The 22,818-nt window shown below is 37.6% G+C and overlaps 1 protein-coding gene across 6 annotated transcripts in view; it reads right to left on the bottom strand.

Annotated features, from left to right (window-relative positions):
• Nucleotides 1-22,818, bottom strand: part of DCDC2 (doublecortin domain containing 2) — a 159,026-nt gene that overhangs the window by 12,184 nt on the left and 124,024 nt on the right. For 4 of the 6 annotated variants that reach the window (XM_074335170.1, XM_074335171.1, XM_074335167.1 and 1 more), the window contains exons 9-10: nucleotides 17,865-17,965; nucleotides 68-115 (exon numbers count right to left, since the gene is read on the bottom strand). In XM_074335170.1, the coding sequence (XP_074191271.1) occupies nucleotides 68-115; nucleotides 17,865-17,965 (149 nt within the window). The remainder of the gene's footprint in view (nucleotides 1-67; nucleotides 116-17,864; nucleotides 17,966-22,818) is intronic. The other 2 variants (XM_019752474.2, XM_019752492.2) reach the window with 1 other exon arrangement.

Here is a 22,818-nt window from a genome sequence, read left to right as displayed (position 1 = left end):
ACTTCAATAGTCAGCAAACATGACATCTGCAGGAAGCAACATTACTTTTGCTGTTGTAATTACTGACCTGAGAACAAAGCATTGATGGATTCGTATTACAGACCTTTGGTGTGATCTACGGAGGGAACATTATAGAGACTGTTAGGCAGAGTACTTGAAGCAGTACTTTAAAAAAAATCCAGAAATACTACAGTACTAATGGGCAGTAAGAGTTGTTTTTTTTTAATTATCACTGAGAAATAAATAATTGTATATCACTCTCCGAAAATAGTTATTGATATTTACTCTACCTAAACATCCCTATGTAGAGCAACTTTTGGTTTGGGTTTTAAAGAGAAGTTATACACCATTTCTTAATAAATATATTTAGTAATAATAACAGGGAAAAAATGTAATTTATTGTAATCATTTAGGAATCTAGATATGTTCCTTGCTTCTCTGGGAACATATTACAAGAGATTGTTAAGGTGACTGCCTTCTGTCTAAATGGAAAAACATCTGTTTTTCTTTCTTGACATCTGGATTTATACCTGAGAGTTGTAAAATGATTGGTCTCAATAGTTTTTCCCATGTTACCCATTTCTTTACTCACAATTCCCAAACACATATATTTTTGTTTCTCTTTTTAATGCAGAGAGCTGGTAAATACCTTAATCTCTTTCTAAGGGGAAGGGGACACCCAGTCCTAAATTTAGGCAATGTTCTCTTCGCTATGATTACCACCATCACTAACAAGCAGAATTATGCTTTCCTACCATTATTTCTATTAGACTTTCCCAGCACAGCTATTTCAGTAGTCATCAAATGAATCCACATCTGGCTAGCTCAGCTTTAAGAAATGCAAGATTATGGTGCTGAAATACCAATTTGATCAATTTAAATAAGACAGTAACATTAGTTAAAAGGCTTATAACCCTTTAAAATATCCTGAGTGTAGAACAAAATGTATTATTACTATGATACTGTAATTCAGGGAAAAAAAAAAAAAAGGCTGCTATGACAGAGCTGTAATGAATAAATGAAAAGCAATGTGCTTTTTGGTGTAATCTCCTTTGAAGCAGGCATTGAATTATTAAAGATGTTTCCAGTGTGTACATCAATCAAATCATCCCCAGAAGGAACACTGGGTTTTACACCCATACACACACACAGAGAGAGAGATAAAATCTATATCATGATGAGGGCTTGCAAAGAAGAGAAAGAGCGCTCCCTTCTACAAGAAGGTGGGTGTCCACTGTGGAAGGGAGTTATTCTTTAGGATAAAGAGAAATACAAGAGGCAGAATGAGTGAGCTGCATACTTAGTTTTTCTTCTTTTGCTATAGAAAAACTATCTCTCGAAGAGGAATCTGGTACCCCTAACACAATCCAGAACTGACATCCAGCCCTGGCAGTGAGCCTCTCACGAAGGAGAACTTACCCAGGTGAATGGGATTCTTTGGAGGCCAAGGGCAGGACTACGCTTCTGTCATAGCTAGCACAGCTCTACCCGGAGAGTCAGGCCAAGAGCTAAAGAGCTATATGCAAAGCCAAACACAGAAAGTCACATATTGTATGATTTCATTTATAGGAAACATTCAGAATAGGTAAATCTATAAAGACAAAAGGCAGGTTAGTGGTTGCCAGGCTTGAGTAGAGGGGAGACTAAGGAATGACTGCTGAGTAGGTATGAGGCTTCTTTCTGAGCGATGAAAATGTTTTAGAACTACATAGAGGTAAATAGTTGCACAATGTTATGAGCGTACTAAATGTCACAGGATTGTATATTTAAAGATAGTATGGAAGGCAAGTGGAGATTCCTCAAAAAATTAAAAATAGAATTACCATATGACCCAGCATCTCTTGGATATCTACCCCCAAAATCTGAAAGCATTTATCTGTAAAGATATATGTGTTCCATTGTTCACTGCAGCTTTGTTTACGGTGGCCAAGACATGGAAACAACCAAAGTGTCCTCAGATAGACGATTGGATAAAGAAGTTGTGGTATATATACACAATGGAATACTATTCGGTGGTAAGAAAAGATGACATAGGAACATTTGCGACAACATGGGTGGAACTTGAGATTATAATGCTAAGCAAAATATGTCAGAAAAAGTTGAGAACCATATGATCTCACAGATATGTGGTGTATAAAACTGAAAATAACAAAAGAAGAAGAAAAACAAATGAAGAAACAAAACTCATAGACACAGACAATAGTTTAGTGGTTACCAGAGGGTAAGGGGGGAGGGGGGAGGCAGATGAGGGTAAATGGGATCCAATATACGGTGATGGAAGGAGAACTGACTCTGGGTGGTGAACACACAATGTGATATATAGATGATGTATTACAGAATTGTACACCTGAAATCTATGTAACTTTAATAACAATTGTCACCCCAATAAACTTTAATTAAAAAAAAAAAAGATAGTTAATGGTTTATTTTATGTTATGAGACTCATTTTTTTTTTTAAAGCCATATGCCTGAACTCTTGACCACCACATATAACTACCTGGCCACTTCTTGGTGTCTACTAAGACACCCACAGAATGTGCCATGTAACTGAGGAACCAACCTCAGGTTATTTCCCTGCTTTATTCCGTAATTTATTCCATAATTTGACTGTTGGCAGCCACCTAGCATGTCTCAGATATATAAAGCTTCCCTTCACAAAATATCTGGTGATTCTTGGTAGGAGGTCAGTGGTGGTGACGAATGAATGAGAAAGCCGAATGAATGAACTAACAAAAAAATCTGAGAATAGCAGCGTTACTTAGAATTGAAATATAGCAAGTGCTAGAAAAATACTTATTAGATAGCCACATTATATTTTAATAATGTGTTCCCACTCCCCTTCATTCAAAAATAACCCAAAACTTTCCAACTATTTAATTTCCTCAAAATCCCCAAGTTGTTCTCAGCCTCTGCCTATTTAACTGAACCTGTCTGACTGCCCAGCGAAGTGGTGACAGTCACAGCTGGCCAGACACCAGAGTTAGCTCATTGAGCAAAGGATGTCATGTGTACAATGGCCCATATTCCACCTCCACCTCAAAGAATCTTACAAATATTCTGACGACATCTAACAATTTAGATAAAGAAAAGTAGACACAGCAACCAAAGGGGAGGAGTTGGGGGATGTGAGGAGAAAGGAGCAGGGGTACCAAAGGAAAAGGTAAAGTAAGAAATCGCAAATTCAGTTTGAGGAAAGGAGGAAGGAGGAAGAGAAACAAGAAGAAAAAAATCTTTTTCCAGGGTGTCCCTTCTACAGTACAGAGAAGCAGAGCTTCCACATATGACTGCATCTCTCCTCCCTACAGAAGCCAGTTCTCCTGAGATCCCAAGAGAGTGTGTTCGTACCCGAGGAAGATCACTGGGAGGTTCCTGGACAAGACTTATGTCTTCTGATGTTTTCTGCAGTGGAGATGTCAGCTGCCAATGCAAAATACATGCTGTGCAGGATGAGGCACCTGTGGTCTAGTGGAAAAGCAGTGGCTACGCTACGGCTTCAGGCCAGAGAATTCACCTCACTGGTCTCAAAGTTGGTTCCCTTTGGAATTTGAGGATGATAATAATGACCGCATAGGATTGCAGTAAGGCCCAAAGGAGACCATACACACAAAAGACCATTGTAAACTGTGCAAGTTATACACACACACAGACCACACACACACACACACACACAGAGGGTGCCAAAGAAATGTATATACATTTTAAGAAATAATATACTGATAGAAAACATGAATACAAGTCATGTTTGACTTCTGCAATTACAAGAGGTGCTCAAAGTGGTGACCACCAGCGTCCAGACACTTTTGATTACAGTGAACCACTGCTTGAACAATGTTGACCAAAGTGTTAACATCTCTTAAAATGTGTACACATTGTTTTGGCACCCCAGTTTACACATTTTAAGAAAGGAAAAAACTGTATTAAAATTGTAACACTCAATATATACTGATAACAGAAGATGAATACAAGTCACATGTGACTTCTGCAATTGCTCAAAGTGGTTACCATCAGTGTGGTTTTAATAGTCTTTTCCTTTCTTAAAATGTGCTTACATTTTTTTGGCACCGTGTGTGTGTGTGTGTGTGTGTGTGTGTGTGTGTGTGTGTGTAAAATTGCTGTTACTCCATTTTTCTTGCCATTGAATGAAAGGAGTTGAGAGGTTGTCTGATGAAATATTATAGCACAGTATTGGTACTGATGTTACTGATGAAATTGTAACCTAGTAGGCTACTTAGAGCAGTATACTGTCTGAATCTCATGAAAACAAACACAAAATAATATCAAGACACTTAGCTATTGTCTTGCTCTTAACAGTTAACACAATTAAAATGCAGGTTAATGTTCAACTTTTGGTCCATTAGATTGTTAGGTGTGATTTACATAAACTATCATTGGTCTTAGTTGCGTTTATTCTTGGATTCCAAGTTCCTCACAACAAATTTATTATTCAATACCTTTGTTTGTTTCTGAATTGCTATCCAGTCTCAAAAGTAATACAAATGTGCCAGAAAGAGATACCAAACAAGGATGACTTCCACAAATTAATATTTGGACTTAGGTAACACACAACTTTGTTTTCAGTTGGAATGACAGGTAGGCAGCAGTCAGCTAGGGGTTTAATAATGACAGACATTTACATAGCACATCATGCTTCTGAAAGCACTTTCGTATCTATTTTCTCACTACATCTTCCGAGCAAGAGAGCAGGCATCATGATCCCCATTGTACAGAGTGGGAAACAGCCTGAAGAAAAGTCAAGCAACTTGCCAAGGGGCATAGGACCAGTAGGTGACGAGATCTTCCATCTGTGTCATAAAAAATAAAGTCAACAAAGGTTCCAATTAAAAGACAGTGGTCCTGATTGTTTGCAAACTGTTCACCATGGTAACTAGTCACCTAATAAGCCCACCCCTAATATATGACTACTCGTCTAGTGAGGCAGAAGCACTGGCTGAGCTGAGCTGGATTTCACGTCTCTGCTTGCCCCCTTTCTAATAATTGGTGATCATCTCTCTTTCAGACACAGACTCTAAAAGCTAACTCTGTTCCCTGAATATTATTCTTTGACCTATCAGGCCACATCTAATCAGAGACAAACCCCTTTTTCTCACTGATTGGGGCTGAACTGTGTTCTTTCAAAATGTATATGCTGAATCCTAACTCCCAGTAAGTTCCTCAGAATGTGAATTTAAAGAGATAATTAAGTTACAAATAAGGTCGTTACAGTGGGCCCTAATCCAATATAACCAATGTCCTTGTAAGAAAAAGACACACGCATGTACAGAGTAAAGACTATGTGAAGACACAGACAGAAGACGCAATCACTAAGCCAGGGAGAGAGAGCTTAAAAGAAACCCACTTTGACGACATCTTGCTCTCTAACTTCTAGCCTCTAAAACAATAAAAAATTTAATTTCTGTTGTTTAAGCCATCCAGTCTGTGATATTGTGTTATGGCTGCCCTTCAAACACCATTATCTTCCCTCCCTCCCCACACACATTCATATTTATATTCACATTCTTTCCTCTCTCTCTCCCTCTGTCTCCCCTCCCCTCAATTTTCTTAAAAAGCCCTTGCGCACAAACTAGGGAAGTTGGGTTCCTTATCAAGGAAAGAGGGCTGGCTGGAGGTGGCAAAGCAGGAAGGCCAAACTCTGCCCTTCCCAGAGGGCAATATTGAGGGAAGAGGCAAAGAGAGGGTGAGTCCTCTGTGGAAGTAGCTGAAAAGAGCCTTGGCTGTTCCCCCTGCACCATACTATGTTATTAATTCTGTTCCTATACAGAATGCTCTTCCTTCCCCTCTGTTAGACCCACCTTACCTTCTCCAGTGAGCCTTCTTGGCTCCTGCAGGCAGTGGTGCCTTCCTCACACCTGTCAAACTTCTTTAATAGACTCTACCCATAGTGTGCAGTTATTCTCTATTTATGTGGGATATGAAAATAGTGAACAGCAATTGCTATCAAGTAGACACCAAAAACAATGTTAGGAATGATTACGGAATAATGGGGAAATAGAAGTCTTGGCTCTATGAAAGTTTCTAGAGAAAGGGCTCTTACTTATTCAACTTTCTGTCCATCACCATATTCACCATACTATTGTAACAATGTTGTCTTAAATTAAATACAAACCCGCTTCCCACAAATAAAAGCCAGCATAATTATGTGCTCTCAGGAAAGTATAGATGATGATGATGACAGCCTCACATTTATTGCACACTGTCCAGGTATCTGGTACTGTGCTCTAGGTACCTCATATGCATAATCATATTTAAACTAACCTCACAATCATTCATTATTTGAAGTAAACACTCAGTATTCGAATTTTCAGATAAACAAAACTGACACATAGAGAGTTAGGTAAACTTGTTCAAAATCCCACAGACATGTCCAAAATTGATAAAGGGAAAGGGACTCTTCTTTGACCGCTACATTGTAATAACTATTTCCCCGAGATAATGTACAGAGCATTACCCCAAACTCAATACTATGTTAAGTAGTTCTTTCCAGCCTAGTGTCCTCTAAGCCAGTGCTTCTCCATCATCTGGGGATCCTGTTAAATACAGATTTTGAGTCAGCAGTTCTGAGCCTCTGCATTTCTGATAGCTCTTGGGAGCTGCTAATCCCCACATAACACTTTCCATGGTAAAGCTCTAAACCACATATAAAACAAGATGGCCATAAATACACAACTTCAAAAAAGCATTTTTGGTTAAAATTTCTAATTGTAATAATACCTCTAAATGAAGATTGTATTTTTATCTTTAAAAAAAATATCAATTTTATTGAAAGCTGGGAGAAAATAGGATTGATTGCTGATAGAATGATGTTTGGCCATAAAGATAGTAGTACTAGATTTATTCTAATTACATCACCGTGTCACTCTTTAGTAAGTCATCTTATAAAAAAGAAACACATAATTGCAAAGGCAATGACTCAGGAAGATATTTTTATCTTTGCTTAAAACCTTCTGCCCTGACATTTATGTCACATTTTAGTCAGTCTGTGACTAAAATTTGAACAGAACCAATTTTCAGGTAGAAATTGTTTCTCCAAAGAGTACATCCATCCTGAAACTTTAGGAGTAGCTCATGCCTATGAGTAATTGTGTAATACTACAGTTTGTAGAAAGCACAGTTCTTATGTTTCACTGGAGTTAAGAAAGGATATTCATTATACTCTATCCTATATATTCACTAAATTGAACTGTATAATAATACAACAGTGATTGCAGAAGTCATCTACTTGATTCCAGCTTCACAACCTCTCTGACAGAAGAACATCCAGAGTGCAGCTAGACTAACAGACACATTACACACACACACACACACACACATATATATATATATATATATATATATATATACAATTACAGATAATATGTACCCTTAAACATAGAGGGTTTTTAAAGAACTCTATGAGGTCTTTTCCCTTTTTGAGACTTTCACCTTTTAAAAAGCACATTATTTATCCTAAGTGATTGCTGTTGATATTTATTTTAAAAGTTACACCAGATTTTCCCCTTAACCTGACACCAGCACTGGCATCTCAGGTGCCTTTGTCTGAGTTTGCCTACATGTGTATTATTTTGTGATGGACAGTCGGAGAAAATAGTTGATTTGTATGGCAAGACAGAAAAGGTCCAGTAGCTCCTGTCACTGGATACATCCTTGCGGGGACAGCTCAGGGGAAACCATAAGTATTCAGGTTTCCTAGGGATTATGCATGCAGTTACTGAGGTTAACTCAGGATTTCTGAGTGATAAGAGGAAAGAAGATGGAATATGGAAATCACATGGAAATAAGCCACAACATATCAAAAACATCAATTATTTGGAAGGTATTTTCACAGACAGGTGGGGCTGCTCAAAAGATTTCCACGTTAAACTCACACCTTTGACATTATCAGTGTCCCCAAAACTTAGAAATGGGAAAAGCATATAAACAGCTAATGTTCCATCCACATTTAAGTAAATGTTTTGTGTGTTTTTTTATATTTACATCAGAATTTCCTGAGGAATATATTTTAGCATTTCAAACCTTTGCTGTCTGAGATAATAACACAAGTTAGAACTTTCTAGTCAAGGTATCCTACCTAACCAACCTACACTTCTCCCCATGCCTGCCTATCAGCTCTCTCGCTCCCTGAAATATACTAGACCTAGAAACTGGAGGTCAAAACCAAAAAGAAAAATAATTTAAAAAAATGAAAAGACTACTTCAGATGTCCACTTCTCTATGTAACATTTGCTACATTTGAAATTTGGTTAAGAGTTGAGGATTTGTTACAGGCTTTGGGTGGAAAGCGTTTCTGTGGATTTTAAGGCAGAGTTCAGGCATACATGTTCAAAGTACAGAAGTTACTGCACTTGTTTTTATTTCTGTTGCCATGGAAACTAAAATCAGCTCCTACCCAAGTTGAATGAGGTGTCTTGAAATAATCAGTTTCAATTTTTCATGATAGCAAAGCACTGCTTCCTGTTTTCAGCTTTCAGAGGCTTACTTTCACAGAGGGGGGAGAAAGGTTTAGATACGGTCTGAAGTCTCACAGATGTGACCCTGTAAGGACACAAGTAGCGTGAAGCCCTATCAGCTGAAAGCTGGCTCACCAGGCCCATTCAAGTTCCACAAGTTCCTGCAACACCCATATGAAAAGAAATGGAAACAAGCTTTCCATTTAGCTTGCTTTTCAATAATACATTAAAAACTTATATTAGACAGCATGAGAATATTTAGTGATCATTAGAAAAAAATTCCCCATTAAGTTTTCTCACTTTAGAAGTAAATACTGATTTGCTTTCACTTACAGCTGAAATCCCTGAAGGCTACACTTAAGCGTTTATCACCATCTCTATCATTTAAACACAAATCTATAAACGTGATGTCACAAAAAGCCTTGTTGACTATGCACACAGAAATGAAGAGCCAGGTCATCTTCATCTTCATTCTCCCATCGGTGTGTGATGCTTATAGCTCCAAACATGAATATCATTCACTAAGACGATATGACTTGAAAATAAAAAAATGGTGAAAATACTCTTTGTGCCTAATTCCTTTTATTTCAGGGAAGGCAGTGAAGGTTGAGTGGCCGTCCACACAGATAGAATATATTACTGTTTGTGGAATAATAAGAAATCCCTAATCTCCCCCACTTCCCTTGAGGTGTTCAGAAAGAGTATCAGACAGGAAGACAGGAGCCCTGGGCGCCTGTGTGGACTCCCCATCAATAGCTGTGTCTTTGCGGGAAAATGGTATTCCTTGCTATGGGGCTTTGTTTCTTCAACGGCAAAGTGAGGAGTTTGCACTAGCTCCCCTTCTGGTTGTAAACATTTTATAATTCTCATTTTAATAAGTTTATTTCATTGAAGTAGATTTAGAGGTCTGGTCAGAGGAAGCAGCCTCCTTTATCTTTCTGTGTAGTATTTTATTACTATGAAAAAGTAATACAAACCAGCTTTCCATTTAGCTTGCTTTGTATAAGAGAAGCTGGGAGGATTCTCCCTAAGCAGCAAGTAGAGGAAGTGAGGTGACCAAGGCAGGGAATGGGGAACAAGCTGTGTCAATGGGCACATTTGGATTTCAAAGCTTCTGCTTCCACTTACAGCCCCTAGGCTGCAGGTTCTTTACAATGGCGTTATGTTCTATATGTGCAGACCAGCAATCACACACTCAAATGCCACCAGGGGCTGGACAAATAACTACATGAGAATTCAGGACAGGTGTTTGATAATGGGGAGTCTATGGCCTGTCGTCAACTGAAGAATACAACGCCTACTAAAGAGATTTAGGTGTTTAGCCCTGTGCTAGCCAAACAAGATTGTCTCACAGGAGATCTAGTCACAGGCTACCAGTTGACCATACTTAGTAGAGAGTCTATGAAGACAGTTTATTTTCCCTGAGATGAATTAGTGTGAAAGTGATTTATGGTGAAACCCAGCAGTTTGAACAAATGTGTGTGTGTGGTTTTTTCCCTTAGCTCCCTTCTGATACTCCTCTAAATTCTCAGTAAAGGCAATTTAAAAAGGGATAAACCTGTAAGGGCACAGAAGCCTGAAAAGGAAATAATAGCCACAAAATGGAAGGAACAGTCAAGCCGATGGATGTACGGTCAACAACAACAGACCGCAGGAGGGGGAGGGCAATCCCAAAAGCAAGCCTTGGCATGCTGAAAACCCAATAGAAGGCTTGAGGATTGGAGGCACCATCTGTCTCTGGAAGACGGGGTGTGGTGTGACTAAAAATGGGTGGATTGGCTTAAAGTCTTTAAAAGAAGCATATGACTCACAAGGCCCTCCCTGCCCTTGACAAATATAGGAGGCTTATTCTCAAAAGAAGGTAAACTACAGAGAAGCTGGACTCCAGCACAAGGCACTATGGTGAGAAAGGGCGCTGTACTGAAACGAAGAGGAGTAGTCTATTTAATAGCAAGGTCCCCAAGCCCCCTTCCCATAGTAAGAAGAATGCTCACAGCCAGCCTTCTACCACAAGGCAAGAGGTTGGAAGACTCCAATCAAAGGAAATAAAACAACCCAAAGAACAACACAAATACTGAAATTGGAGGTCTGCCAATGAAATGGCAAAAACCAATCACCCTACAGTGAAACTCCCCCAACTTGAGGAGCCCTGCCTGTGCATACAGAATTTCCCTAACGCTTCACTCTAAAATCTAACCAGACATACATCTTAAATTTATAGTGTCATGTGTCAAAATATTTCAATATTTAAAAAAAATAGTTAACAAGACAGTTAAGTTTAAGTTTAAAATAACAGATTAATTCTTGGAGAGTGAAGGGAAGATATCACATCCATAAAACAGGAATAAGATGCTATAAAAAAGGAACATTCAGAGAATATGAAAGCTCTTAGAAATTAAAAATACGATAACTAGAATAAAATCAACAGAAGTTAAACACTGACACTTTTTGATTAAAAAATTTTGAGAAAATAGAAAAATGCATAGAGATGGAAAGCAGGAGAAGCATGCTTATATAGGATGCATGTAAGAGGGCCTATATCCAAATATTTACTGTTCCAGAAAAGTAGAAAAATGAAGAGAAGGAAACTATCAAAGAAGTAATTCAACATTTTTTTTCAAGAATTGAAAAACAAATGTTTCCAGAATAAAAAAGCCTACTAAGCGTCCAGTCCATTAAGCAAAAAGACCTCCACCAAGGCACAGAACTGGAAATTTTCAGAACATCAGGAACAAAGAAAAGAGCCTAAAAGCTTCCAGATAGGGGGAAAGGGTTATTAACAGAGGCTCAGGAAACAATGTCATCAAAACTTTCCCACTGCCATTCTGGATGGGAAGGAGAACTGAGGAATGCTTTCAAAATTCTTAGAGAAACTATATCTAACCTAGAATTGTATACCTAGTCATAACTTACAGACAAGTTTGAGTAGAGAAAAAAGACATTCTCAGGCATGCAAAGTTAAAAAAATAAAAAATTAAAAAATAAAGCATCTCCATGAAGCTTTTCTTAGAGGGCTCCTGGAGGTGAGTTCCACAAAAGAAGGTGTAACCAAGAAAAAAGAAGATGTAGAATACAAGAAATAGGAGCTCCATCCACTAGAGAAGCAAAGGAAATTTCCAAAATAACGGTGAAGAAAAATGCCAGGATAACCCTGAAAAGCAGATCTAGAGAACAACTAACCAGCTTGAGGTGATGATTGAAGAGCTTAAAAGATGTGAAATTTCATTATCACTGTGTATGTTCAATTATACCAAGAGGGTAATAGTTCTAGCAGAGTTTGGAGATAGGTTGATAATAACTACATCAAAAACTAAGCAAATTAAAAAAATAAAAATAAACAATTACTAAAATAGGGAGGAGGAAAAAAGGGTTACATAAGAACGGAAATGTAACCAGAGTATACTATATGACTCAACTAATAATAATACTTACATAGTAAAAATAATGTATAGATTAAATATTGACTTAGCCAAAAATATTATAAAATTATAATGGAAAAATATACAATGGGGTAAGGACAGTCTACTCAATAAATGGTGTTGGGAAAACTGGACAGAGACATGCAAAAAAAAAATGAAACTAGACCACCTTCTTACACCTTATCTAAGAATAAACTCAAAATGGATTAAAGACTTAAATGTAACAGTAGAAACAATAAAGCTCCTAGAAGAAAATACAGGCAGTAAACTCTCTGACAATGCTCTTAGCAATATTTTTTCTGATACATCTCCTCAGGCAAGGGAAACAAAAGGGGGAAAAATGAACAAATGGGACTACATCAAACTAAAATGTTTTTGCACAGGAAAGGGAACCATCAACGAAATGAAAAGACAACTTACTGAATGGGAGAAGATATTTGCAAATAATACATCTGATAAGATGTTAAAGTCCAAAATTTATAAAGGACTCATACAGCTTAACACAACACACACACACACACACACACACACACACACACACACACACAAATCCAACTCAATAATGGACAGAGGACCTAAGCAGACAGCAAATTAAAACCACAATGAAATACCACCTCACACCTGTCAGAATGGTTATCATCAGAAAATCAACAAATGTTGGTAAGGATGCTGAGAAAAGGGAGCCCTCTTGCACTGTTGGTGGGATTGCAAATTGGTGCAGCCACTATGGAAAACAGTATGGAGGTTCCTCAAAAATTAAAAACAGAAACTACCTTATGACCTAGAAATTCCACTTCTGGATATTTATCTGAACAAATCCAAAACACTAATTTGAAAACATATATGCACTGCTATGTTCATTGTAGCACTATTTATAATAGCCAAGATATGTATGGAAGCAATCTAAATGCCCATCAATAGAGGTCTGGATAAAGAAGAGGTGGTAACTGTATACAACGGAATATTACTTGGCCATAAAAAGAATGAAATCTTACCATCTGCTACAAAACAGATGGACCTAGAGGTTATTTATGCTAAGTGAGATAAGTCAGACTGGGAAAGACAAGTACCATATGATCTCACTTAAATGTGGAATCTAAAGACAAAATAAACAAACAAACAAAACCAAAACAAGCTCATAGATACAGAGAACAAACTGATGGTTACTAGATGGGAGGGGGATGGAAGGGGGTTGAGTGAAAAAGATAAAGGGATTAAGAAATACAAATTGGTAGTTACAAAATAGTCACAGGAATATAAAGTACAGCATGGGGAATATAGTCAATAATACTGTAATAACTATGTATGGTGCCAGGTGGGTACTAGGCTTATTGCAGGGATCACTTCGTAAATTGTATAAATGTGTAACCACTATGCTGTACACCTGAAACTAATATAAAATAATACTGAATGTCAACTGTAATTGAAAAATTATAATGGAAAGGAACAAGGGGAAAGACATGTGTATGTGGTTTTTTGTGCATATGGCCTTATTTGGGCAGGAAGGGCGGAAAGGAGCTGGTAAGAGATCTAAATAATCATCTTCCATACTCATTAGAGATAAGTTAATAAATAACACCTAAATTTGAAAAATACAGCCAGGAAATATATTTTATCAAATTTGAGATGTCACCAATTAAAAGGATCTCCATTATTCTATGTACTTAGAATGAAACAATAAAAAAGCCAATTAAGTCATAACATGCCATCATTTGTAGGACCCAAAGTCTCAGAGATACTAAAATGGAGGGGTGGGAAGGATGCATGGTTTAGAAATATAGAAGTGTATTCCATGAGAAATAGCAAACTTCGTTCAAATCAGTTACCTCTGTGAAGAAAGACTCCAGGTGGGAAGAGGTAGGGCAGGAGGTCGCCATTTTTGTTATCATCTTTGTTGAACTAGCTGACTTTTTAAAATATGATATGTGTAACTTCGATTAAGAAGTTTTAAATAAATATATCAATACATAAATAAGGAAATAGTATCACAACCTGCAATTAAAAGATAAATAAAAGCTTTCACTGTTTCAGTGTTCATGGCACTGGCTTAATTAAATGCTGTTCAATGAAACTACTTAGCATAAAAACGTTTTGCAATTCTCATTATTTTATTGCACAAGATCAACTACAAACTGATGGGAAAGCTATAAAACAAACCAAAACCACTCTAAAGTTACGGTCTCCATCTTCTGCTCTCTTCTGTCTAATGGAACAAATTCTAAAACATAACTGCTTATTTACCTATTTTATAGTTATTTATTTGCCTGTGCTTCTGAGATGGTAGATTCTCCTGCCTGATGCTCACTTACTAGGGATAGTTTACTTAATGCAGCAGTCTTATTTCTTACCTCCTGAACTTGGAAAAACACCATTTTATAAATGAAGCATATTGACGCATGCGTAGTGAGTGCCAGGGTGTAGCCATAGGTATTAATCAGGCACTACTTATGGACAACCTGACTGATTTGGAACATAAATGCAAAAGAAATTAATTTTTAAAAGAGTACCAAATTCTTACTAGGCCTACAGAGTCCCCTAAGAAAAGATATTTACTCTGGCCTTCCTGAATACATAAAATAATGTGACATTATTCAGTTTCCCGTGAGTTTGGAAGCAGCTTTAACTTGTCTCTGAAAACTGAAAAGAGTCTGGACCCTGGGACAAAGTTCAAACTCTTTCTTGGCTGGAACTTGTCTACAATGCCCCATTACACACACTTCCACACACAAACACACATGCTAACTGATGCCAGTAGAGGTTACCAAGGATGACAAAACTTCTGAAATTTTACCCTACCTGCAAGGTAACGAGGATGCTAGCAGGAGACACAATACTCCAGGGTCAGAGACAGAGGACTTGATCAGTCACAACAATGTCAGAAGCTAGAGTATCGCCACCTACACCTACTCCCCAGGGCAATGTGAAGGGGGCTAAGTGATACACACACTGGCCTGCATTTCAGGGGAAGAACCCCAAGCTTAAAGAACCCAAATCTTTTTTCTTTTCCAAATATTTTTATAGTGGTAAAATATATGTCACATAAAATTCACCATTTCAACTAGTTTTGAGTATGCAAGGCAACAGCACCAGATCTCCTACCATGAGTGGTAAACCTGCCTGACTTTTGCACCATATGGAGACATCATCTTTATTATACTGGACAATAAACAAATCTGGCCTTTGCTCTACAGCACAGTTTCTCAGTCTCAGCCCTATTGACATTTTGGACTGGATAATTTTTTTTTTTTTTTTGGGGGGGGCTGTCATGTTCATTACAATATACAGAAGGTGCCAAAAAAATGTATGCACATTTTAAGAGAGGAAAAAACTGTATTAAAATTGTAATAATATATACCAATAACAAAAGATAAATACAAGTCATGTGTATACATCTTTTTGGCACCCCAGTATTTTAGCAGCATTCCTGGCTACTACCTACTAGAGGCCCTCAGTTATAACAAGCAAAAACGTTCCCAGAAATTGCCATATAAGTATCCCACTTGGAGGCAAAATCGCCTCCAGTTGAGAATGATTGCTGCAGAGAAGTCACTACCCTTGTTTTTCAAGGCTGTTCACTCTCCAAACACCTGGAAGAGTCCAGAATGAAGACAATCAGTGCCTCTGCTCATGGGACAGGCAGAAACACGAGAGCTCCATGGAGAATTATCTCCCAGCAGAAGCCTCAACATTTACTTCTGAAACCTGATCTGCTTTTCAGGCACAGATAAATTACTTGGCCAATTTGCACATATTTGTACAAACACACAACACACACCCTTCTTCATGGCCCTTTGACTGAAGTTACAACGTGAACCATTTAGGTGATGGGAAACCAGTTCAAAGAAGTTTAAGTAGGAATGGCCTGACAGGGAGTGTAAGTAGCATTTACAGCTGAGCCACGTGGTATAGGAGGACTGCATTTCCTTTCTACATGGGATTTTTTTCCTTCCCTGTGTTAACAGTTGGTTGGGTGTTTTGTTTTGGTTTGTTTGGTTTTTTTGCATTTAATACTCTTAGCTCAGATCACTCCTATGCTTTGAAGTTAGACACACCTGTATTCAAATCTCAACTCCTTTATTTGGTGGTACAATGTTGGGCAAGTAATTTCACCCACGTGAGCTCACTTTCTTCCTCTCTACAAAGTGGGAATGACAAGACCTATCACACAGGGTTGTCATCACAATTGCATGAGATAAAAGTGCCTAGTACTTAATAAACAGTTGGTGTTGCTCAACGAGGATCACCACTAGGGCACATGCTCAGAGTTGTTCTTACTATAATGGAGGTTACTCTAATGGAACTTGACAATCATTTTTCCACACACTTAGTTGGTTGTTGACGATATTTATAACATAGCTGCTTAGGATGTAGAGCAAACGGTCACCAGAACCAAAGAGAATGACTCTAAGCCCTGAACTGATAAGCAACTCATGCCACCCACAAGAGTTAGAGAATCCCAACTCTATTTCTAATAGGGTCAAAGAAGAAAATAATTCTCACCTTTTGTTACCTGGTTTCATTTCCTTTAAAATGACATCAATTTGTTGCTCTTGCCCAGCTTTTACTAATCTATCCAATCAGTCTCTCTTGCATACCTGTATTTCAATAAGCTAGTCCCCTCCAGTCAAATAAGAAGACAAGTTCTGTGGACACTTATCCAAGGCTGCTTGACATTATCAGTGATCAATGTCCCCTGCAGCCACCCTTCCTGTGAGCATCAAACTTGTAAGAAATATCTACCACAGATTTCATAACTTGTTAAGTGACTAACAAAAATATTTCTCTTTTGGTAATAATGCTATGATTTTTCTCTTGATATCTGGCATTTTGTCTTTGGAATAGAAGTTAGTCTTAGTATCGGCAGCTATTAGATTTTGTATATACATGATGGTTACTCTTCTTTGTCTTATAATATTTGATTATAGCTTCAGAGAAGGCTTAAAATTCCATTTTCCCCCTGGAAAAAGATACCTATAACTGGAGTTTATGAAAACTTATTAGTTGTAGTTAATCCTGGATAATAAATTGGATTTTTGAAATCTGTGGGATTTTTAACACATTAGGCTTTTCATCAGGAAAGCGATGCTTACAGAAAATGCCTGTGGAATAATTAAGCGGCAACTGCACCACCGAACTGGTAACACAAATGCAACTGAGAAGATCATCTATAGAATTTGCTGGATTGTGGAATTTGCTTTTTGAAAAGGAAATATCACCTAATTGTCAGAGGACAAGTAACAATTCCTAGTGACTTTTCATTCCCTTGAGCCTGGTATTAAGATTTCCCCTCGTGACCTAAATTCCCATCCTCCACTTAGAATTAAGAAACCGGGTTGAATTGTATTAAAAAGCTTAACTGACTTCTATTTCTGGTATCATTTAACCAGAATTAACACTACTTGGTCCCTTCTATAAGCACATGTGTACACACACACCCAGCACTGTTCCACTGCTAAGCAATAAAATCAATACACACAGCAAATATTTGAATTGCATTTATATAAGCAATTCCTTTACGGAAAAAAATTCCAAACACAATAATTTCAAAGACGCCAAAGGGGAGAATATAAAGGTATTTAAAAAATAAAATAAAACAACAACAAAAACCCTTGCTTTGCTAAATGAAGGCCATTTTTTGTAGATAAAACCCCAAGCCAATACTCTTTTTTTCTATCAAGCTTTCTCCCTCTTTATATCTCATACCTAACTCTAATCCACCTTATTCTCCAGTGCTGTTTATTAAAGATACACCATTTTCCATAACAATTAAAAAAGGACTCTGTCGGAATGGTTATTCTTTCTAGGAATACTAGGAAGAACTGAAGGAATTTTGTTTTGTTTTTTAAGGTCATTCAGCCACATCGCACCTAGAGGATTTAACTAACATACGCATAGTAACAACATGGAGCAGGTAACACAAAACTTGAAAGGAAAATAGCACTAATTGGTTTATACACATATTTAAAGGCATGGAGATTACCTGATCCACTGGAATCTCAACCTGAGTATCTTCATCTTCTTGGACTTCTGCTGCCCCCCGCGTTTCAGATCTCTCTGCTCCAGCTTTAAAAATGCCTTCATCTATATTATTTGAGACAAGTACACAGTGAAAATCAAAATCCAATTGTGACATCGTGTGGCTGGATGTAGAAATTACAATCAAATACCCGATGAAGACTGTTTTTAATAGGTATTTTTGGTTCCCTTTGTATTGATAGGATTTTTGTGGCCCCCTCCCCACAATCTTACATTTTCACTGGGAAAAGGTTTAGTAGCCAAAACAAGGCTGATCCGGCAGAGTAGGGTTTTGTTCCATTGTCCTCCGCGTACTTTGGCTCTGATTTAATAAGACAACCTGTACAGGCATTGAGATGGGAAGAACTTCACATCTAAACCATCCCTGTTCTCCCCACCTATCCATGAAATAGCGATGATGCTTAGTGCTCTAAAATACTACCTGTAGAAGTTTTCCTTTCCCAAGAGAATGCTATGCACTGAATATAATGTATAATTCCCTCTATTCAGAGTAATATACAAAATATTTTTACTGCAACAGAATCATAGCACTGACTGCATCTCACACAAATCAATCTTTTATTTTGAAGATTTCCACAACCTATGTCTCAAAATCCCTAACTATAAATGTAACCTAAATCTCTAAGACTACAAGTTAATCTCCTTTGACTTGTTTTCCAGCAATAATAGCTGTTTTCCATATTTGAAGTAGTTTTAATGTCTTACCCATCAGTCTTCTCTTCTCCAGGCCAAGGATTCAAGAAATCAAAGAACCATTTGTCATTATGTCCATCTACTTGCCTGAAGACAGGTTTAATGCTTCAGTTACTCTCACAGATGTTTTCTCTGTTCAGTTTTTAAGGATCTCCCGGGATGGGGATATCACCTCCTTCGCTGGTTATCTACTACAGTATATTACCCCTGCAGTCTAGAAAACGTGTTTTTGGTCTTTTGTCTTAAAACTCCCTCTGTTTGTCTAATGGAAGCTGATTTCCCACAGTACAATTATTGAACACGTTTCACATAATACTTCATGTGGTTAAAGACTGAAATCATTCTTAACTAAATGTAAAATATATTTTCACATTTGTTGAGAACCAATTCTGTGTAATGTATAACGTGACAGCCTAAGATATGAATGGGATGTAGAGTGGTCCCTCAAGGCACCTACAGACCAATGAGAAGACAGAGATATAAACACAGCAAAGTGCTGTAATACCATGTTTCCCCAAAAATAAGACCTAGCTGGACAATCAGCTCTAATGCATCTTTTGGAGCAAAAATTAATATAAGACCTAGTATATTATATTATATGTTATAGTATAGTATATTTTATTATATTAATTATATCATATCATATCATGTCATATCATATTATACTCGATCTTATAGTAAAATAAGACCAGGTCTTATATAAATTTTTGCTTCAAAAGATGCAGTAGAGCTGATTGTCCAGCGAGGTCTTATTTTTGGGGAACATGGTAGGTAAGACAACAGAGCACTACGGAGGCTGAGAAGATGCAACCAGGTGAAAAAGAAAGGGACGGAGGGAAGTAAAACCATACTCAAGTCCTTTTTGTTTCTCCTAAAGAAACCTTTTAATTTTCTTTTGTAATTTGCCTGGATGATGGCTTCTCTACTTTCCTTTTTGAAACCTAGGGACAGCAGAGCTACCCTCAAAGCTGATTAGATTAATTCACATGGATTAATTCAATTTGAGGATTATCTACAGCAATTGTTTAATCCCAGACTGGTTTTTCCTATCGTCCAGCAAAGTATTTTCACATTCTCATTCCTTCCATTAGCTCTTGTATGCTTAAGCAAAGCATAATTCTAGTGAATTTTTCATTCAATGACGATTTCAGCATTGGCAGCTATTTTGGATGATCTCCACAACTAACCTCTGCAAGGATGTGGCCCACACACCATGCCCAAGGATTGTGTCCTGATTCTGTTGTGTCTTACAACTGAGGACATGGGTCCAAAATGAAACTGCAGCCAAAAGCTCAGTGATATCAGAAGAAAGAATACAGAAAACGAAACAGAGAATGTGATGATGTTATCATCTATGCAGGCCTGGAGTAAATGTAGAGTTGTGGTCATACACTCAACAAAACAATCCCTAGGCTAAGAAAAGCTCAGGGAGGGACACTTCAAAGGGTTAGTAAAATAACTTTCAATTACTCTGTCCCAAAGGAGGAAAAGTGAAAGGGAGTAATCCAAGTCTATAAAATTGGAGTCAAAAGGAATGGGGTAAGCTGATATACGTGTCTCCAAATTTTGGAACCTGGAACTCAAGGAAATAATGATAGAAACAATAAAAAACAAATTCTGCTTTATTCACATGTGGAGTTCATAACTCTGAGAATGTGCAGAGGCAGAATAAACCAATTTCAGAAAAGGGGTATACAATTTATTAACTGTTACCCCCAAAATGGTTTAAAAAGGAATATTAGGTATGTTTGACACTCATTTCTACCTTCTGAATTACCTTAGGAGATAACAATCACACTCGTCCACAAAATGCCCCTTGAGTCAACCTGCAGAGATAGATGTTGGACTCAGTAGACTATAGCTGTGACTTATGTACATAACTTTTTGTATAACATTTTTGTGTCCAAGTGTTGCACTTACTTTCAGAGACTATAAAGAAAAACCTACAGATACGAAAGGATTATGTTCTTAAATACATTCAATAAAATGTTTAACTGTATCCAAGCAGTGCTATGAATGGCTTGCAGATGTGTCTTAGAATAAACATTTCATCAGAAAAGAAGAATATGATCTCGATAATCACAAATAAAATAAAATTGAAAGGGCACTGGAATGAAAAATGGCAACCATAAGGATATAAACAGCAAAGAGTCAAATCAACAAAAGTCAACATTGTGTACAGTGACACAGATACAGAATTCAAAAATAAAAGCATTTGGCTGAGGTGTGCAGGAGGGTTTTGTTTATCAGTGAACTGAGATGTGTGAGCCATCTCCCTCAGCAGCACAGATCTAGAAATCAGGTCAGAAAGGAATTCATAGGAATAAACAGTGACCAAAAAAGGAAGACCGGCTAGAAGTTACTTTGTGATAGGAGAAAGCCTATTAGGATTTTAATTCTATAAATGCTTTATAAAATTAAAAATGGGGTAATACGAAAATATTTTAAATAGCATTTACTGATGATAAATTGCTTATAAAATACATATGCATTTTAGAAAACTTGGGAGATGAAGAAAATAAACATCATTCTAATCTCATGACCTAGAGATAACTACCACTAATAGTTTGACCACTAACTCTCCTCTCTTTCTCTCTCTCACACACATACACACACACACACACACACACAAACACATACACACACATTCATAAAACTAAGATTTTATTGTATATATCATTACATCATTTTTGAAAGTTTTTTTTTTACTTTAAAATCATAGCATGAACATTTCCCTTGTCAATAAACGTTATGAGAACACATAATAAATTGCTGCATATGATGGTACTATATTGTAATTAAGGGATAATACTGAATAACAAAAAATAGGAGTTCTTAAATGAATAGGGTAGATTTCATTCATTTAATCTTTGGTCTTTGGATAATGTTGTTTCATTCAACGTTGTTTCATTATAACATTGATGAGACAAAAAATGTCAATTCCTAGCCGGGGCCACTGTCTGTGTGGAGACTGCACATTCTCCCCACATCTGCGTGGGTTTTTCTCTGGGTACTCCAGTTTTCTCCCACAGCCCAAGGATGTGCACAGGGTTTCCAGATGGGAATTCCCGCCTGTTTTCAGGAATTTTTTTCGCTTTCCCGTTTCCAAATCCCAAGAAAAGTTGGTCGGGAAATTGGGAAAATCGGCTCCTTGAACCCAGTAATACCCACAATGGGAAATAAATGTACTACTCACAATGTATCTCTTAGACATTTTTCCTATTTATCACTACGGTTTCCGGGCGCGAATTCCCGCCCGCTTTTGGGATTTTTTTCGCTTTTCCATTCCCGAATTCCAAGAAAAGTTGGTCGGGAAATCAGGTAAATCGGCTCCTTGAACCCAGATGGTTGGCAGTATCGGCCATCACTTTGTGGAAATGATTCATCTTGGAGAACAGAAAACAGTTTATATCTCAGGATTCGGGAATGGAAAAGCGAAAAAAATTCCTGAGAATGGGTGGGAATTCCCACCTGGAAACCCTAGATGTGCATATTGGCATGTCCAATGGACAGTCGGAGTGAGCATGGGTGTGTGTGATGGGCCCTGCAATGGAACGGTGTCCTGTCTAGGCCAGTCTAGGGTGGGTCCCACCTTGCACCCTGACCTGCTGTGAGAGAGGCTCCAGCCACCCTCTACCCTGAACTGGAACCAGCAGGGTGGAAAATAATGATCTGACTTGTTTTATAGGCATCTTTCTTAAAAGTATGTGGAGCTCACATTTATTTCAATGTCTAACATTCAAAGTGTTTTAGGTCTTTATTTAGAAGTTTGGTGATGACTTTGTGACCAGAAATATACCATAGGAACCTAACTCTAGTTTCTATTAATTAGCCTGGAATAAAGTTGGTTTCACTATATGTCGTTTCACTTAAAATTCCAGTTTCCAAGAACTTATCGATGACATTAAATTAGGACTTACTGTATAGATCACGATCAACTGTGTAAGAGTCACTCTGGGAAACCCGAAAGGGTTGTTCTTTACAGACTCAGCATCTTGTGTTAAGATCACAGATAGATAGCTATTTATCTTTCCATGTACATGCCCTGTGGCCTTATGAGTCCCATTTCCCAAGAGTAAGCCTGGGGCATGGCACACAGTAAGTCCTCAATAAATGTTTACTGAAATGAGAAAAAGCAAGTTCCTAGTTTAATCTCATTCTCACGTGCTGATTCCCTTCCAGCTCTATGCCCCCTACAATCCTCC

The sequence above is a fragment of the Rhinolophus sinicus genome, linkage group LG06 (genome assembly GCF_036562045.2).
Source record: "Rhinolophus sinicus isolate RSC01 linkage group LG06, ASM3656204v1, whole genome shotgun sequence".
In the NCBI taxonomy this organism is placed as follows: domain Eukaryota; kingdom Metazoa; phylum Chordata; class Mammalia; order Chiroptera; family Rhinolophidae; genus Rhinolophus; species Rhinolophus sinicus.
The sequence above is the reverse complement of the archived record's forward strand: the minus strand, read 5'-3'. Positions and strand labels throughout refer to the sequence as shown.